The sequence below is a fragment of the Tiliqua scincoides genome, chromosome 5 (assembly GCF_035046505.1).
Source record: "Tiliqua scincoides isolate rTilSci1 chromosome 5, rTilSci1.hap2, whole genome shotgun sequence".
Lineage (NCBI taxonomy): Eukaryota > Metazoa > Chordata > Lepidosauria > Squamata > Scincidae > Tiliqua > Tiliqua scincoides.
Genome location: NC_089825.1, coordinates 109,335,308 through 109,355,793, shown reverse-complemented (window position 1 = coordinate 109,355,793; position 20,486 = coordinate 109,335,308). Strand labels below are relative to the sequence as shown.

At 43.0% G+C, this 20,486-nt stretch overlaps 2 protein-coding genes across 2 annotated transcripts; both read right to left on the bottom strand.

The window, feature by feature from the left end:
• Positions 1–2,401: 2,401 nt before the first annotated feature.
• On the bottom strand, positions 2,402–2,983 carry LOC136653087 (olfactory receptor 5B21-like). The gene has a single exon (XM_066630011.1). The coding sequence runs from the start codon at positions 2,981–2,983 to the stop codon at positions 2,402–2,404; it is 582 nt and encodes a 193-aa protein (XP_066486108.1).
• Positions 2,984–11,550: 8,567 nt separating this feature from the next.
• LOC136653086 (olfactory receptor 5AR1-like) lies at positions 11,551–12,132 on the bottom strand. Its single transcript, XM_066630010.1, has one exon. The coding sequence runs from the start codon at positions 12,130–12,132 to the stop codon at positions 11,551–11,553; it is 582 nt and encodes a 193-aa protein (XP_066486107.1).
• Between the last annotated feature and the right edge of the window lie 8,354 nt (positions 12,133–20,486).

The window sequence follows — 20,486 nt, the reverse complement described above, 5'->3', positions numbered from 1 at the left end:
TCTTGCATATTCTGAAGACCTTGTGTGTGTCTGTGTGTGTGTTTTCAATTCCATTTGTCTTCATTATCAGGAGCAGTGATTTTCAACCATTTTCACCTCATGGCACATGAGGTGGTACAAGTCTGAGGAGACCCAGAGGGGCCAGCGACCCTTACCCAGGGGTAAGGGGGAAAATTTCACCTTGCCTCTGGTTGAGCTGCATCTGGCGCCTATCCTGAGCTGGATACAGCACAAGCCTCTTTGCTTGCCTATTTCAGCACAGGATAGAATTGTGCTTAAGGCACATGTGAAAGGTGGCTACAGGAGATGAAATCCCACTTGGCAACAAATCAACTGCAGATTAGAATCTTATTGCCAAAGAAAGGACTGTTGTTTTAGTGGATCACATGCTGGAGTTGTACTGAGAAAATCCACATTCAAATCTCAACTTAGCCATGAAGACTTCTGAGAAACCAAAGGCCTGTCAAAATATGTCACACAAATTTATTTCTCAGGCTTTGTGAGAATAAAAGAGAAGCTTGTGTACTACTCTGGGATCATTAGGGTCAGATATCAATATAATAGAAATATCATTTGTGGGGACACCAAGAGAAGATTTCCATTACCCACCCAGTATCCTCTTTCTAAATATGGATATTGAAACTATAACAGTGTATCTGTTCACACAGACATGTCCCATTTTTCTGGCAAGCTAAGCTAATGGCAATCCAGCAGCAGAAAAGGTTTGAAATAAAAGTTTAAAAATTGAGAGCAAAAGGAGGAAACAATTTACATTATGATTACATGAGGTGCTTTGAATCAAGAAAGAAGAATCTAAATTTGTTGTGCTCATTAAGTTCTAGCTCATCTGAGTTTGCATGGAAAAATACGTTTCCTAATATATTCATCATCCCTATCCCTAAAAATTGTAGCAGATCTACAGGTGGAGCCTATTTATCCGGGTTAATTCCACACGATTAACAAAAAGACGTGTTGTGCTAAATGCCATAGAGATACGCAAATTTGTTACAGCCTGACACTTCCAGAAGGAAGGAAACTAAGGCGTGTGTTCTCAATTCCCTCCCCTCTGTACTCAGCCCTCCTGTTGCCAGCTGTCCTGCTTCTTTCACAGTTGGAATGGTGAGCTTGCTTGGGAAGCCTCTTCCTCTGTGTTCCAGGTGGCCTCCCAACAGCGCTGCAGGTTCTCCTCCTCTTCCTCTTCCTCTTCCTCTTCCTCTTCCTCTTCCTCTTCCTCTTCCTCTTCACTGCTGCCACTCCTGCAGCCCTCCCTGGCTACCATCATGGAAGCACCTCTGCCCTGGAGCATTCTGGGACTTATAGTCCAGCTCTCTGATCACACTCACCTGTCTCTCCAAGGCTTCCCAAGGCTTGCTTGGGAAGACTTGCTGGAGCAGGAGAGCCTGCATCATCTGAGGGGGAGGGAATTTGGCAAACACTCCCTGGGTTTTTTAAAGCAATCCCCATTCCTCCCTCTCCTGCCTCCCCCTCCTGAGCCCTCCCCATTGCCAACTTCTTTCACAGGTGGGATGCTGACCTTTTCAGAGTCCAGCCCTATGTGTTTCTACTCAGAAGTAAGGAAAGTAGAAGTAGTAGTAGTAGAAGTAAGGAAAATTACTCCCAGGTAAGTGCGGAGAGCATTGTAAGCTATATCTCATGCTTTGCTTGGTGGGAAGGCTTGCTTGTGTCGGTGATTACCTGCATCATCTGGAGGGGGGGGAATTTTGCAAACACTCCCTGGGTTTTTTAAAGCAATTCTCTCTGTTGCTAACACACCTGCCCCTGTGTGTGTGTGTGTGTGTGTGTGTGAGTGAGTGAGAGAGAGAGAGAGAGAGAGAAAGAAAGAGAAAGAAAGAAAGAAAGAAAGAAAGAAAGAAAGAGTGCACGCGACACGCGATCCACCTTGCTGCAGTGTTCTGGTTACACAGGGTTTTTTGCCACCCTCTTCAGCCTCTTTGCTGGCTCAGGGGCTCCAGGAATGTTACTGTTCCTTTGAAAGGGGAACCTCTTCCAGGGCTCCAGGGCTATTCCCTGCCTGGGTGAGGCAGAGCCATTTTGCAGTGTTTTGGGCTGCCTGGAAACAGAGCAAGAGGCCAGTGCAGGGCAAAGGAGGCAAAGGTGTGTGTGACTTTCAGTACCCCCACCCCATTTGCCTTGAGACAAATTCGCAGATAAAAAATCTGTGGATAAATAGGCTGCACCTGTATTTGTTAAAAGACAACTCATTCAATGTATTTGGAACATACTATCCTGTAATTAATGATGTTGCCCAAAGTTTGTGGAAGTTATGGTAAACTTTTAAATTTTTATGTGAGGGTGAGAGAGAGCCATGCATGTATGTGCATGAGAGACAATAAACATACTATCCTGTGGATTTAAACCCCTGAAGGTGTTGGTTCTGTACCTATGGCCTATCCTTCCCAAGAGTTCTCCATAGTGCCCCCTGCACTTCCTTGTTCCTAAAGCTGTAGATCAGGGGGTTTAACAGTGGTGTAAGAACAGTATACAACACAGACACCAGGCGGTCTTGTTCCAAGGAATGTCTGGAAGAGGGCCGTAGGTAGGTGTAAATGATGGTATCATAGAGGATGCTCACCACAGTGAGGTGGGAAGCACAAGTGGAGAATGCCTTCATCCTACCATGAGCTGTATGGAGTTTGAGAACAGAAGAGGCAATGAGGATGTAGGAAAGAAGAATCATGGAGGAAGTCACAACAAGAATACACCCGGAGACAGTGAAGGTCACCAACTGGCTGACAAAAATGTCAGAGCAAGAGAGGCGCTGTATAGGAGGAATATCACAGAAGAAGTGGTCAATTGCATTGGAGTGACAGAATGTTAGGGAAAAGACTGATGCTGTGTTGACAATAGAATTAAAGTGCCCAGAACACCAAGAAATTGCTAGCAGTCCCGTACATATAGATTGTCTCATGAGTGTGGTGTAGTGGAGTGGGTGACAGACGGCTGCATAGCGATCGTATGCCATCACTGAGAGGAGTACACACTCTGTGCTTGCTAAAGTGATAAAGAAATACATTTGGAGAGCACATCCAATGAAGGTGATGGTCTTGTCCCCCAACAGGAGGTCCCACAGCACCTTTGGGAGTATGGTGGACGTGTAGCAGATCTCAATAAAAGAGAGGTTTCCCAGGAGGAAGTACATGGGAGTTTTGAGGCATTGGTTGACACAGATCAATATGATGGTTATTAGATTCCCTGCCAAAGTCAACAGCTAGACGAACAAGCCTGCAACAAAGAGAAGACTCTTGTTCTTTGGATCAACAGAGAATCCCATGAGGACAAATCCTGTGAAACTTGTTTGGTTCTGTCTTCCTATAGGATTGGCGGAGTCCATCTTCATTTAGATTTCTTTGGTAGGAGAGGACATCACAGTTTCAACTTTTAATGCTGGCACTTTCACAAAGACAAAAAAATAAGAGGCAGGCAATCACTGCATTTGTAGTCAATCAGTTTACACGGCTGACCCTTAACAATCAGCGTGACCTTGCATTTAGAAATATTTCAGATACAGCAGACAGTAAATCAAAGACAGTTATCAAGCAACTCTGAATGTAGTTGACCTCAGAAGGAATGGAGCTCCTAAAACAAGATTAAAATGTTGTCCTCAATAAAAGCGAACATTCCTGAATAGATGTTTATAAGATGAATTTTAGAAGCAAACATGGACACTGTGCAAGGTGATAATGGGCAGAGGGATTATTGGTAGGGAAATAAGGAAAAAGGCAGTAGACAGGTGTTAGCAGAACAGGATGACCAGTTTGGGAACTGACCAAGGGGCCATGCCTAGCAGAGGACCCTAGATCACTCTTGAAACTTCCATACAATGTTAATGGAAGTGCTCAGTAGGCCATAAGTGGGTGGGCTGACATAGGAATCTGTGTTGGGCTCTGCTCCAGGGTCCCTGGCACCAGCTCCAGTTGTACAGAGTAGCTTCAGGAAAATCATTCCTTCTCAGCCTCAGCTAGCCTTGGAATACATACTCACTTGAAGACTTTTGCATTTCCCTGAATGCAGCTTCGGAACTGCCTCTTTAAAAAGAAGAAAGTTTGATAGAGGGAAGATCTGTAGCTCCTAGGAAATTTCCTTAGAAGTGCCAAGTTTGTGATCTGTTTGCTTGCACTACTTTGCCTCTTCCTGTCTTGTCCATTTCTTCTACATTGCCCTTAGCTTTGCTCTTGTTCCTGTTACGTAGCCAATGTCGACGTCTGCCCACTGACAAAGGAGCTTCTCCAAGTTACAGGCAAACATGGTTTTCTGAGAGTTGAGAATGGTTTGAGAGGAGCTTTCCTTCCCATGCTGTCTACCATTTTATCCCAACAGCAAATTGGTGGAGTGCACTCATTTCATGCACAGATCTGTCTTTCATGCTATCTTTAACTGTCTGATGGGGGGTGGAGCTCACAACAATGAACACCATATCTCTGGCTTTGCACATTGATAAATGCAAAACTCTTCAGAGCTCCATAGTCCTTTCTCATATACTTTCATTTTTTTCCCCTCAGTGTTCTAAAAGTGCTGGTTTAATGAAAATGGTAGTCAAAATTTTTGGAACAGTGACTGAAAGGTGAAATTGAACTAGAGATGGGAAATCATATTTTCACTCTCTCAGATTCTCAAGACATACATAGAGGAGCTTTCACATTCAGGACATTTTTCAAGAGTTATTTGATTAAACAAACTAACAAAGAAATCTAGTAAGCATCAATTGCTTACTTACTGGGCATATGACTTTTTAGGATGGCATTTATCGATCTTCTGAGAAAACCTCAATCTCTCTCCCTCTATTATTAAATCCTGTGTAAGGCACTACTACATTGTAACTGTGGCTTTCTAAATTGTCCCTAGCGCTGAGAGAAATAATTGGCATGGTGAAAATAACTCACTGGGGTCGACAGTATGGGTTTTTGAGTGCAGAAATATTTTAAGTCAAAAATAATGAATCACGCCCATGCCTTTGGAGGTTAATGAGGTCCAGAGAGTGTTGAACTTGTCTGTAATTGCTTCAAGGGTCTATTGTGAATTGAGAAGAACTACACATTACACTGAAGATGTGGAACTGAACAATCCATGTGTCCTCCCTGCATCCCCCAGTAGCGTGTTGCTAAAGCAGTCACATTCCACTGCTTGCCCCCAAAGGAACTGAGGATTTGTACGAATTCCAAATGAACACATTCAAATCCTTTGCAAATTGACCAGGTAATGTAATGACTACTGAGGGCAGGGGGGTGGAATGGGCCGGGGGGGGTGGCAACAGGATGAGCAGATTGGGTTCAGGAAAGGGGGTGCGATTGGCTTGCCATATCCCATCCCCCTTCCCAGGTTTAATTCGCCAACATGGATAAACTCAGACTTGCGCAAATGAATTGGTTGGCCTAAGTCCAAGTAGACACTGGCTGGGGCTTTCCCCGTGGCAAAGGGGTGAATGTCCCCTTACCTCGAGGAGACCTCCAACATGCAAAATTCCCCTGCAAGATGCCCCTCAAGCTGCAATGGTGCCACTGCATTGGCACAGGGGAATTGGCCCTGAACTGGGCTGTTTGAATCCTATTATTATTATTAATTATTAACAGTATTTATATACCGCTTTTCAACTAAAAGTTCACAAAGTGGTTTACAGAGAAAAAACAAACAACTAGTGGCTCCCTGTCCCAAAAGGGCTCACAATCTAAAAAGATGCAAAAGAACACCAGCAGACAGTCACTAGAAAAGACACTGCTGGGGTGAGTTGGGCTAGTTACTCTCCCCCTGCTATAAAGAGGAGCACACACTTGAAAGTGTGCCTCTTACCCAGTTAGCAGGGGTTAATCCTATGGTCTATTGCTTATGGTCAGTTAGCAGGGGTTAATCCTATGGTCTATGGTCTATTGCTGCTGCTAAGAGAATTCTATGTAAGAGAAAACTGTTTACAAAAGGCATTGAAAGATGATAAATGTTGGAGTGTTTGCTTCTTTTTTTCCTGAATTGTTCTAAAATTTTTCTGAAAACTGGAAAACTGAAAATTTACAACACTTCCCACCCAATCCTGTCACCCACCATTGTACTCGATGCAGCATGTGCTGCATTTAATGGTGGGGAAGGGCTAGAGCAGGAGCCAGAAGGCCAACCAGAGGTAATTAATAAAAGTTCTATTTACCTCTGGGAAGGGCTTCCGGTTGCCTCTTTGGACTACTCCATAACTCCCCAATGACAACACAGTTTGCCAACACGACTTCTACTGTATGCTGCAGGGGCATTTTGGCTTGTTGAGGCCTCCTTGGGGTAAGGGAATACTTGTTCCCTTGCCCCAGGGGATGCCCCAACAGCTGCCATGGGTCAACTTGAACCTGCCTTAGCTCTATAGTCCGGGAAGGGGGTTAGGTTTTTGTGGGTGCCACTGTTGCCGAACCCACCCCCTTTCTGGACCCAATCTGTCCTCTTCCTCACCCTATCACCTTCCTGTTCTACCCGCCCCACCCCATTCCACCCTCCCTTCATTCCTCCTAACCCTTACACAAACTTACCAGTGGCAGCAGGTGTCAAGTCCTTGTTTTTACACAAACCCAGCCACTCATGACTTGAGGCTTTGGCACTGTCATGGTTGCAGCAGCCATAAAACTATGCTGTTGGAACACTCATTCCAGTGGTGTAAACAGCCCTTAGGATTGTACTGTCAGTGTGTTTGAATGCGGCTGGGCAGGTTCAAGTGGGAGGTGGCAAGATGAAAGTAAGATGACAGTAGTGTTAGGATGTTCCTGAATCACTGCACTGCGCTCTCCTCCCCTTTCAGCAAAAGCAGCCAGGTGGACAAGAAGGAGTTAGTGGTGGCAGGAGGGTATGCACCTGCTAACACACCTGCAAGCAGGAAAGGTGGGACAAAATTTGGGTGGAGTTTCAGCTGGCACTTAAACTAGAAGTGGGTGTCAATGCCAATGCTGACGAGACAGATTTGCAAGGTTTCAGTATGTACAATATGTACAATATGTACAATAAGGTGTTTCTTAGATTGGTCTTTAATTTCTGATGTCACATTTAGGAGGACTATTTCTGGTTTGAATGTTAATACACAATGCAATATCTCTTGCCACATTTTATGTATCATTTTCCAGTATTTCTTTGCTTTTTCGCATGTCCACCACATATGATAAAAAGTTCCTTCTACCTCATTACATTTCCAACACTTATTTGATAACCCAGAGTACATTTTTGCTAATTTCTCTGGTGTTAAATACCATCTAGAAAACATTTTATATAAATTATCTTTAAAAGACACTGCTTTAGTTATCTTAATATTTGTATTCCAAATTTGATTCCAATCATCCATTGATATATTATATCCAAAATTTTTTGCCCAATGCACCATTGCATCTTTAACTATCTCATCTTCCATTCTTATCTCCAGGAGAAAACTGTACATTTTTCTTATATACTTCCCCTCATCAATCAAAAATATTTTATCAAAACTTATATCTTCTTCATAAAGACCTATTTTTTGGTCTTCTCGTAATCTTGTTCTTATTTGCATTTCATTCCACCAGTCCAGCTTTATTCCTTTCTCTTCTAACTCAGACTTACTTAAAATCACTCCTTTATTATTCAGCAACTCACTGTATGCTTTATTTTGATCTTTTTTAATCCAGTTCGGATTGGTTGCTATTTCAAGCGGTTTTATCCATCTAGGTAATTTAGAATATATCTTATATTTTATCTGATCCCATATCCAAATTAAAGATCTTCTTAAAATGTGTTGTTTAAAATATCCGTGCTGTTTAACTTTATCATAAAAGAGGAACGCATGCCAGCCTATTTGTAAATCGTGTGCTTCTAATGTTAAAATTTTTGCGTTCAATAAAAGTCCCCAATCTTTTATCCATTTTAAGGCTGCTGCTTGATAATATAATTCCCAGTCTGGTAGTCCAAATCCTGCTCTTTTTTTATCTTCTTGCAATAATTTCAGTCTTATTCTCGGTTTTTTACCTTGCCAGACAAATTTTATAGTAATTTTGTTCATTTCTTCAAAAAAAGATCTCTTCAAAATAATCGGGATAGTCTGAAATAAAAACATTAATTTTGGTAATATTTTCATTTTTAATAAAGCTATTCTTCCCATTAGAGATAGTTGCAGTTTATTATATTTCTCCAAATCTTTTTTTATTTCTTTCATTAATTTGATATAATTGTCTTCAATTAATGTACTTGTCTTTTTTTGTAATTGTAATTCCTAAATATTTTACTTTGTTTGTTATCTATAGTCCAAATGCCTTTAATCATTCTACATCATTGTCTTTTATGTTTATATTGGAATTTTTTGAAGCCCATCCAGATAAGAAATTAGCTCTAGTGTTCTTAGATGCTGAGAAGGCTTTTGACAATTTACATTGGGATTCTATGATTAATTGTCTGCAAGAATTAGATTTTGGTCCAAAATTTATCAAGATGATATAAAGAATATATTCGGACCAGAAAGCAAGGATAAGAGTAAATGGAGAATTGAGGAGAGAGATTAACATTCAACAAGGAGTAATACAAGGTTGTCCACTTTCACCATTGTTGTTTATCTTGACATTAGAAATACTGAATAATGTAATAAGAGAAGATGATAGGGTGAAACCGCTCAAAATTAAAAGTGAAGAATATAAATTACAAGTGTTTGCAGATGATCTGGTATTTATTTTAGAAGATCCACTCAACTCCATGGAATTTTTGATAGAAGACTTAAAACAATATGGAGAAGTAGCAGGCTTAAAAATAAATTACCAGAAGACCAACATGATACTTAAACACATGAAGTATTTTTAAGCACATTATCTTCCCTTCTGATTGTAACTATGTTGTATCAGGGTAGGGGTAACTCCAGTGTTACAACCAGAGACAAAATTTGGATGCACAGATCAAGCTAAATATAACACAGAACATTTCTTCCCCAAGATACACTTTTTGGAAGAAAGTTGTGATTGGATCTCCTAATATTTGTTTTTAACTTTAAAGTTAACAGATTCTAGATTTGTTTGAATAACAGATTCAGATGAAACAGTGTTTATTCTTTATACTTATTTTATCTCTCCCCCCTTGGGGCAAATATCCCTTACTGTGCCATGTCCCAGAAAACCCTCTTACCATTGCATCATCAATATATCAAGGTAAGGAAAATTCCAGTTCTAGAACCATATACTGTATTAAAGGGAGGCTGTGGGGGGCATTCACTGTATCCTATCCCCCTTTTCTGCAGCCTCCCCATCCCCTTTCTCTCTAAACTTCCACTAGTGAAATTGCTAGTCTGAGGAAACCCACTGAGGAGCAGGAGGCTTACAAAAGTGTCAGGGGATTTAAACTCCATTTGCCTCTGAAGCCTCCTGATTTGTCCTCCCCTACTAGAAACAGTGTGCCCATTTTTGGCATGGCTGCACCAGTGGGGGGGGGGGATAAGAACAGAATTGGACTCTAAATGGTGCCGTTTAAATGAAATGAATTATTACACTCCCAAGAACTTGATAGAGATACATATTGGAACAAGTATACAATGCTTACACATTCAAGATGTCTTTGGGACCCATCCTATTCAATTTTTCAGTGCCGGTGCAGCTGTACCAATGGGGCATGCACTGCATCCTGTGATGGGGAGGCAGTCACAGCTTAAAGATCTGGTCATACGTGATGACAGAAGGCCAGAAATTAATAATGATAATGATAGAATCTTGGCTGGAGCCTGAATTGTAACCTATAATGATCTAGCTAGATCCTGAATTGCAAGCCCAGCATAGGTTGTAATAAAGTAATAAAATAATGAGGATGTTCTTTATCACACATGGTATTTCAATTATAACCTTACCTGCTCAGTATTGATCTTTTTGTTTTATGCAGTAAGTAAGCCATTCTGAAGCTCCATCCTGGACTGTATCTCAATAAAAGAGAAATCCTCTTAAATTGTCAGGAGCAAGTTCACCAATACTTCTCCCTCTGGCTCCTTCAAGCCACAGCTCCAAATCGTACAGTACACAGACCAGGCTAGGCAAATACGCCAGTGTGATGTGCCCAGGGGAATGATTGCTACATACTATTTTGATTCTTACAGATAACATTATTTATTCCTTTTGGGAATTCAAGAAAGAGTATTCGGTAGAGGTAGTTTAGCATTAGATACACAACATTTGAGGTATAGAGGAACATTCATAATTATTTTCTTGGACATATTGCAAGTCACAGGATGATAAACACAACCTTAAAATGCCACACTCCGAAGTCATCATAACATACATTGGATCAGGACCAGGTAATTAACATTCCCTCTCTGATAACTGAAAACATCTAATTTAAAAAAAGGCAATTATGAAGTGTCCATCTCTTGTGCTTCCCTTATAACTCCTTGCTATTAAAAAAGGAGCAAGTGAGGAAATTGTAGCTCTGTAACTTTGTGCAATGAATGTGCATTCTGGATGCATTTCCTGATTTGCATGTCTTTCACACTAGTAGGCACACACAGGCATATATAAATATGAAACACATAATGTTCAGAGAGATGATGCTGAAGCAACAGAATATACATAGAGTGGCAATTACCTGACATATGGCAAGCATTTCCTCCTCACTAGAGGATGATATTTATGCTCAGATGGTCATTTAATCACAAATCTGCACCATACATTAAAATGAAATATGGGCAAGATAGAAATTCTCCTTATGCTGTAGACAATGACATTATGTTAACTGGTTCTTGATGAGGTTGAATTCCGTAGGAAGGACCAGGTACACAAATTGGTAATGCTCGTGGACCCCACCTTAATCCTGGATAAGCAGGTGTGGGCCATGGTTGGTCTTCTAGCTGCACTTGTTCCTGTCCCAGACAGACCTTGCCACATGGTTCAATCCTAACTAGAATCAGGCCAGCGCATGCCATTTATGGTGGTGGAAAGGTTTTCTGCTATTGTAAAATGGTGGATGGAGGTGAGCTGTGCATGCTACCAATGGCAATTTTTCCAAGTTCTGTTGCAAGAGGTGGCAGCACTAGAAGGAAATCACCAGACTCAGTTGTACCTGCTGGTACAGGTAAGGATCTGGTGAGAGTGGGGGGAGGAAAACAGGGTGGGCGAATTAGGAGCATTTGGGTGCAGGCGGGGGTATGACAGGAGCAGCTCCCCCAATAACCTAACCCCTGTTATGTTCCAGACATGCCCCTTTAGATAAACAACTTGTGAAGATGAGAGGAATATTGAAGGCCCTCCCTAACTTTTGCAAACTCATACCTAGGTCAAACAAAAATCACCGGGAGATTTTCCATCAATCTTTATTATTATTTTTTTAGCAGAGGCCTTTACAAATACATTATTGTTTCAACAATTAGTACACAGATTTGAGCACATATTTTGTACTTAGGTCAGAAGCAGAAGGAAACCAACAGGTGACCAATAAGACCTGATTCCAAGTTGCACAACAGCCACCTCCTACCCTGCGCTGGATATAGCACAGGCTAGTCAGCCTTCTTGTTCCAGTGCAGGATATGGCTGGGCTACCCATTGACTGTGTGTCACATCAGACCTTCTCAAGACATTGATCCCATACTTATAACCTGTTTTTCCCAAGCGCTCTCCAAAAGGCCCCCTGCACTTCCTTGTTCCTAAAGCTGTAGATCAAGGGGTTTAGCAGGGGAGTAATGATAGCATAAAACACAGAAACTAGGCGATCTTCATCCAAGGAATGATTGGAGGAGGGTCGCAGGTGGGTGTAGATGATGGTGCCATAGAAGATGCTCACCACAGTGAGGTGAGAAATACAAGTGGAGAATGTCTTTATCCTACCACTGGCTCTGCAGATCTTGAGCACAGAAGAGACAATGAGGATGTAGGAAAGAAGGATCAGGGAGAAAGGCACAATCATAAGAAATGCAGAGACGGTGAAGATCATCAACTGGACTAGAAATACATCAGAACAAGAGAGATGCAGAATAGGAGGAATGTCACAGAAGAAATGGTCAATTTCATTGGAGTGACAGAAAGTTAGGGAAAAGACCAGTGATGTGTTGATAACAGAATTGAAGTTGCCAATGATCCAGGAAGCTGCAAGCAGACTCCAAAATATGGGCTGGCTCATGATCAGTGTATACTGGAGAGGATGACAGATAGCAGCATAATGGTCATATGCCATCACTGAGAGGAGCACACACTTTGTACTTCCTAAGGTGACAAAGAAATACATTTGTAGTGCACATCCTATGAAGGAGATGGACTTGTCCCCCAGCAAGAGGTCCCACAACACCTCTGGGAGTGTGATGGATGTGGAACAGATCTCAATGAAAGAGAGATTGCCCAAGAGAAAGTACATGGGAATTTTGAGGCGTTGGTCAACTCTGATCAATATAATGATGACTAGATTCCCTGCCAAAGTCAACAGGTAGACTAACAGGCCTATTGCAAAGAGAAGTCTCTTGTTCTTTAGGTCCACAGATAATCCCAAAAGGACGAATCCTGTAATACCTGTTTGGTTCTGTCTTCGTATAGGATTGGTGGAGTCCATCTTCAATTAGAGTTCTTTGGTAGGACAGGACATAGCAGTTTCTACTGTGAATGCTGGCTATTTCACAAAGCAAAAATAAAATGTAAAAGGCAGGCAGCTATTGAGTTTGCAGGCAGTCCATTTATATAGTACACCTTCAAAATCCGTGGCACTTTACACTCAGGAAACAGAATTGTATGGGCTAGATCATTACAAGCAGAAATACAATCATACAATCTACAGCTTTCTAGAGGGGGGGGGAATTACTTTTCTCTTATCTCCATGTCACTCCATGTCATAAAATAGTCACTGTCTTCTTATCTCCATGCCTATACACAGATCGATGCAAGAGTTGGTTGGATTCAGAGTTCACTGGTCCCTTCCCATATCCTTTCAAGCTTTTCTTCAATAGCATAAAGTTGCAAGTGGGTCAGTTTAGTGAAAATGAAAGTTGAAAGTTTTGAGAGAGTGACTGAAAGCTGAAATCAAACTAGAAATGGGAAATCCTATTGTCAGGATCTCAGATCCTCAAACCATCCATTGATTATATTTTGTGCCCAGAAACTTATGTCAGCAGTTATGTCGACTTAAGTCAGACAGAACCTTCAGCTTTCTCCAGCTTCATTTACTACTGAACTCTGAATAAGTCATTTTTAAAGTTTATTAAGATCAGATAATTGTCCCCAGGGATGACAGAGATAATAGGCATGGTATAAAGAACTCACTTGGGTTGACAGAATAGTCCTTCATGTGGGAGAAAAATTTAAGATATAAATAAATCATACCCTTGACTTTAGATGTTAATGAGGCTTCAGAGAGCTGAGTGTGTCATAATTGTGGCAAGGAACTATTGAGAATAGAGAAGAGCTGCACATTATCTTTATAATGTGGCAACCACCAGCCATCCACATCAAACATGTTCATAATACCATCACATGGAGGAATTGGATGAGCATCCCATCCCAAAGCTTTGGAGGAATTCCAACTGAACACAGGCACATTCACGTACACATTCGGTGTGCTTGATTAACAGCTCAATCCTAACTAACCCCCCCCCCCCAATGCAGTGCTGTTCCTCTTCACTGCTACTGAGAAGGTATCGGTTTTAAACTGAAGACAGTATGAAAGCCTGGTGAAATAGCTCTATGGATGGTTAGGTGGAGGGACTTCAATTGCCATATTCAGGGATTTGCTCCACCATTCCCTGTCAGTTCTTCAGGTCTGAGTTATTGAGAGCCCAGTCCTAGCCCCACCACACTACAGCATCCCTCCACCTAACCATCCATAGAGCTATTCACCAGGCTTTCATAATGTCTTCTGTTTAAAATCGATACCTTCTCAGTAGCAGTGAAGAGGAACAGCAATACACATATTTAACGTACCAGGGATGTTGCCCAGTATAGCAGGACTCTGATCCTGAACTCGGGCATTTAGCAGCATTTCGTTAGTTACTTAGTTCATGTGTGCAGTGTGAGCTTTGGTATTAGCACATTAAAAATCTGCAAAACTTATGAGGCCTTTGTATATCCTATTTTTAGAGTACAGGTGTGCGTCATTTAATGATGGGGATGTGGTCCCGCACACACTTCGTTAAGTGACACCATTGTTAAACGACATCCTCTTTTCAAAGCCTCTGGAGCATGTGGCCTCTGCAGGGCTCAGAAAAGCATTTGGAGGCAAGGGGAGCACAGCTCCTCTCAGCTTCGGAGGTTTTGGGGGTGTGACAAGGATCAGCGACGGACCGTCATGCATGCAGTTCGTCGCTGATTGGAATGTTGTTAAGCTACATTCGCCTGTAGCTGAACGAAAGAACACCTGTGAGATGGGTTCCTAGGAAATTGATCTTGACCAATTAACTCTTTATCACTTGGCCTTTTTTCACATTTATAATCACTTGATGTGATTATCACTTGCAGAGCTCTAACATGGGCAGAGCCAGAGGGGCACCTGCCCTGGGCACTAAGCTGGGGGGGTGCATGACTGCCCCAGGCTCCACCCTGTTTACAGAGGAGGCAGCTTCCCTCTCCTGTAGAGGCTCCCTTCACAGGAGAAGGAATGGGGCCATGGAACCACAGCAGTGAGTATTTCACCCTTTGGGGAGAACCCAGAAGTGACATCACAATGTTACATGACATCATGCTTGCTGGAAAAATAAGAGTTTCCTTTTGGTGATGGGGAGGAAGCAGAGTAGAGCAAGCAGCGGAACCCCCCTTTTGGGTATCACCCCAGGGAACCTCCCTCACCCAGCTGACTGCTAATCAATAAAAAAGACAAAGTAGCGGAGGTTTGTTAAATCTGTATAAAAAAGAAGTTGTTTACTCATGGTTCCATTGAATGCATATTTACAGCATCTGATTAGGATCAGGGGATCAGCTAACACTTAGGGATGGCAAGGCCCTGGAGCTGCCTCACCCTGCAGCCCTTATGCTTAAGATGGCATGGGCATCAGGGGCCCTAGTGTGCACATCTTAACAGGTCCATGGTCCAAGGACAAAAGGGAATATGTCCAGAGGAGAAGGGAAGGATAAAGGGTTAGGGCCACGTACCACAAGGATCACAAACAGAACAGGTAGGAAGGTCAGGGTCACTGAGCAATAGTTTGACCCCTTCTGGGGAGTCAGCTTCCTGCCCCCTCTGGACAACAGATGGAATTGCGCCGGCTCCAACAATGCTGTCACTGCCTTGGGTGCTGGGGCAGTATGTTACAGCAATGATCACCAGGTTATATTTATGTCTGCATACCAAAATTGGATCAAGCCCTGTCTGTAGACACAGCATTGTTTCTCCTACTTCATATGGCATTTAGGAAATAGAAACTCATTTTTGCACGTGCCCAAGTTGGGAGACAAGGTGAATTCCATATGCTTAATTATATGCAGAAAGGGGGATAGTCTTTGATAAATAGGAAAACTAGAAAAGTTATCAAGGTGCATGTAGTTTTGCTTTGGGCATGCACACGACTTCACAACTGACTTAGGTCAGGGGTGTGGATGTGTGTGCCAGGCAACTGCTATTATTATTATTATTATTAACAGTATTTATATACCGCTTTTCAACTAAAAGTTCACAAAGCGGTTTACAGAGAAAAATCAAATAACTAAATGGCTCCCTGTCCCAAAAGGGCTCACAATCTAAAAAGATGCAAATGAATACCAGCAGACAGCCACTAGAGCAGACAGTGCTGGGGTGAGGTGGGCCAGTTACTCTCCCCCTGCTAAAAAAAAAGAGCACCCACTTGAAAAAGTGCCTCTTACCCAATTAGCAGGGGTTAACTGCTATAAAATAAAGATTTAGATTGTTGACCTTCAGGCTGCCCTCTGTCTTGAATGGCTGACCTCCCCAGATCGAATATTAAGGAGGCAATCATTAATTTCCTCCACACCCATATCAGAGGTTTCCATGTCCATGTGTGTGTGTGTGTGTGGGGGGGGGGGGAATGGAACAGATACATAAACTCCATGCATTGTTTAGAAACAATTTGGTTTCTAAACAATGCATGGAGTTTATGTATCTGTTCCATCCCCCCCCCCCACGCATGACACATGGATATGGAAACCTCTGATATGGGTGTGGAGGAAATTGCCTCCTTAATCTTCGATCTGGGGAGGTCAGAACACATGGCTTACAGATGACAACATTTGAACATATTACCATCATTTAAACATGTGGCTTATAGATAACAGCGACATATTAGGGAGGCATTTGAAAGACTTGAATGCTTTAGTAGAGATGGTTTGCAAATTGCTTATTAATATTCATGCAGAGGTGTTACTCATCAGAAACAAACACCTCAATAGATTGTTTATTAAAATATATTGTAAGCTTTATGTATTTTATTTTTCTGGTTACTTTGTTGCTGTTTTGTTTTTTAGTTGTTTGTTTGCTCACTAATAAAGGAGATGAGAAAGAAAAGCTGGGGATGGTAAATATGAGATCAATTCCAAGTGTCATGGACTAGTAGACTTCTTCCGTACTAGCTGGGCTCTAGTGTTCAGCTCAGGCCTCAGAATAATAATGTAGAACTTTGGAAGAAAGATGCAACTCAACAACCCACCACTGGAGGTCAAGATGCAGAAGACCTCCACAGCCACCATGTATTTCCCCCTGGTGTTCAGGTAGCCGGGGACAAAAGATACCCAAACACTGCAGAACACCAACATGCTGAAAGTGATCAGTTTGGCTTCATTAAAAGTATCAGGCAGCTTCCTGGCCAAGAAAGCCACGATGAAGCTGATCAAGGCCAAGCATCCCATGTAGCCCAAGACAATGTAGAACATGAAGACTGAACCTTCATTGCATTGTATAATGATTTAGTCAATGTGGGAGTGCATGTCAAACTCTGGGAAGGGGGGAGATGTTGCCAGCCAAACCACACAGAGGCCAGCTTGAATGAGAGAACACAGAATGATGACTGAGACTGCCAGCCTCTTCCCCACCCATTTCCTCATGCTGTTTCCTGGCTTGGTGGCCATGAAGGCCAAAATGACAGTGATGGTTTTGGCCAACACACGAGACACAGCAACAGTGAAGACGATGCCAAATACTATCTGGCGGAGAAAGCAGGTCACCTTCCCAGGCCGACCAAGGAATAGGAAGGAACACAAAAAGCAGAGCAGCAGAGAAGAGAGAAGAGTGCAGGTGATGCCCCAGTTGTTGGCCTTGACAATGGGAGTATTCCGGTGTTGAATGAAGCTCCACATCACCAGAACTGTCAGCAGGGCAAGGAAAAGAGCCAAGGAAGACAAAAGGATTCCCATGTTCTCTTTGTAGGATAGAAAGATTAAGACTTTGGGGATGCACTGATCCTTGCGACTGTTTGGGTACTGATTTTCTGGGCATTTGTCACACTGTTCTGCATCTGAAAGAAATAAGCAAATCTCCATAATTTCAGCATATCTATATTAGCCCATTCAACTTGATGGGATCAGCATCTTGTAACTAGCATGAAATCTGGCATTATAGAAAATTCAAAAAGCTCACTGAAAAGAAAGTGATAGCAAGTTTTGTTTTTGAAACAGGAAGTCATTGAACTGAATTAATTCAATTTGACTCTTTCAAAATCCATCAAGAATGTTCAGTGGCTATAATTAGACCATCATCAGAATGTTTCACTTGGGGATATGTGATCCAGTCTTTGCAGAGTATTACAGCGCAATCCTCAGCCCCCAGGGTGCTCGACTTCAGCGGCAGCAAAGATCCTGTGCGCCCATGGCAGCCGGGGGTGGCACCTCGGGAGAAGGGGACTTTTGTCCCCTTCCCCCACGTAAGGGAAGTAGCCCTGGAATGGGGTTTCTCGATTCACTGCCGAGCGAGGTAAAAGCGTTTGTTTCGGGCAGTGACCCCCACACGAACACTCAGGATCGACCAGTCTGCTCCAGCAGTCCCATCTCCCTCCCTCCCCGCTCCCTCCCCCAGCACGCCTCCACTTCCCTCTCTGTGCCTCCCGCCTCCCCATCAGTCCTGCTCCCTGCCTTCTCCCCATCCTCCGTCCCTCCCCCTCCCCAGAACTTCGTATCCCCCCATGCCACCACTTAACTTACCACGGCTCGGTGGTCCAAATGACCGCCAAACAGCGGAGCGCAGGTGCCCGTCTGATACTAACCTAGCGCCAGAGGTGCTGGGTTACCACCGGCGCTTGCCCAGCAGTAAGCCTCACAAACGTGTCTTACAGCACGTTTGGGACAACATGTGCCGGTGCGCTGAGCCCAGGATTGTGCTCATACACTTCAGACTCTTTTTTTTTTTTTTGAAGCATGAAAAAAGAGTTAGTGACAGAAGCCACAGGATTTTTCTGACCCACCAAGTTTTCTTCCAAGGAGTAAAGTTAACAACAACAACAACAACAACAACAACAACAACAACAACAACAATAATAATAACTTTATTTCCCCTTTTGTTGGTGAGTGGAACTCACAAAGTGTTCTGCTTTTTAAGAAAAATATTGGTATGCTGGACAAAGGCTCTTGCCTTGTGTAAAAGGAAATTTGGCAATGTCCTAACAAAGGATTGACCTGTTTTTGAGTGAAGTCATGCAAGAAAGCCCTTCTCCACATGAAAGAAGGTGATTAAAATATTTCTAAACTGATCTAAACTGAAAGAAATGTGGTGTTTGGATAATTTGATGTCAAATGTTAGGCTGTTGAGTGTATCTGCTAAGCAAGCTTTGCAGTTTTCTGGCTGTCCTATTAAAATGAAAACCACACTTTTCAATGGGGAATATCTCAGAATTAGGCAGCAATCCTATATGCACTTACTTGGGAGCAAGTCTCATTGAACTCAGTTTACAGCCCAATACTACCCAAAGTGCCGCGGTGCGATCCAGTGAGGTCTCTGCTGTATCTAGGACTGGAATGGAGGCAGCTGCATATCTCGTTGAGATAAGGGAGAATTTGTTCCCTTACTCATAAGAACATAAGAACGGCCGCACTGGATCAGTCCATAGGCCCATCTAGTCCAGCTTCCTGTATCTCACAGCCACCCACCAAATGCCCCAGGGAGCACACAAGACAGCAAGAGACCTGCATCCTGGTGCCCTCCCTTGCATTGGCATTCTGACGTAGTCCATTTTTAAAATCAGGAGGTTGCACATACACATCATGGCTTGTAACCCATAAAGGATTTTTCCTCCAGAAAAATTTTCAAACCCCTTTTAAAGGCATCCAGGCCAGATGCCATCACCACATCCTGCAGCAAGGAGTTCCACAGACCAACCACACGCTGAGTAAAGAAATATTTTCTTTTGTCTGTCCTAACTCTCCCAACACTCAATTTGAGTGGATGTCCCCTGGTTCTGGTGTTATGTGAGAGTGTAAAGAGCATCTCTCTATCCACTTTATCCTTCCCATGCATAATTTTGTATGTCTCAATCATGTCCCCCTTCAGGCGGATACTCCTTATCAATCCCCTGCAAACTCTATAGGTCTACTTGGAACTGTGCAAGCTTATTCATAGGTGCAGAACCAAGTAGCCCCATGTAGGATTTTCAGGCCTGGGAGCGGGTGAGGATGTAGAGGAGGCCTGCTCCGCCATCCCTGACTCCTCCCAGTCCTGAACAAACATTTTTTTCATGTAGAAATAATGATAAAAATGATAATAGCAACAATAATCAGAAAGTAACTCTGCAGTCTTTCACTCACCCATCTGCACTGAAATCCCATCTTCAGAGCACTGGACACAATCATAGCAACAAATCTGCTGCCCCTCACGAACAAGCCTATTCTGGCCAGGATGGCACTTCTCAACACATCTGGACTGGGGCACCATCTAAGAATGATCACAGGGAATGGGTGTGTGTGTAGGTATCAACTGGATGGTACAGATTGCTCTAATGTTCATTTTGCTCCATTTAATGACATACCTAGTCCTCTGTTTACATCCATGTGCCCTCAAAGTAACCAGCTATTTTATACCTTTCTCTTATCAACTCTATAACCAGACCACCACTGGGACTCTTTGGACCTGCACCAGCTCTTCAGCTGGCACAAGTCAGAGGAGACAAAGGGCGCCTGTTGGTTGGCTGCAGAAGGGATATCTTCCGGCACAAGTCACTTGTGCCACGTTCCACACCCTCCTTCCTCTGAAACCCGATCTTCCCAAATCTGCCCTAAACCTCCCACCCCTGGCCCCATTCTGCCCACCCTGCTGATTTACCAAGGACCTTCAGAGGATCTTCTCTTTCAATCATGGTGAGAGGGTACTCTTACCATCCAGAGTGGTAGCCTGGAAGCAAGCAGCTGTGAGCACTTCCCAAACAGCTCTTACAATGCTGTAACCGTATTCCACCACCAGGACCCTAGTCCTGGAGGCACACTGGTATGTTAAGATTGGGCCATTAGAGTACCATCCTGTTCATGTCTACTCAGAAGTCATTTCCACGGAATTAAATGGAACGCACTCCATTTTTTCAAAGAATTACAGCCTCAGCCTCCTCTGCAGTCTCCCAATTCTTGATTCAGAAAACACCATCATACTCCCCACCTGCTTGAACCTGGGATTCCACAGGATGG

What these genes read in the sequence shown, in the direction of transcription:
- LOC136653087 (XM_066630011.1), bottom strand. Translation starts at nt 2,983, where the DNA reads ATGGCATACGATCGCTATGCAGCCGTCTGTCACCCACTCCACTACACC.
- LOC136653086 (XM_066630010.1), bottom strand. Translation starts at nt 12,132, where the DNA reads ATGGCATATGACCATTATGCTGCTATCTGTCATCCTCTCCAGTATACA.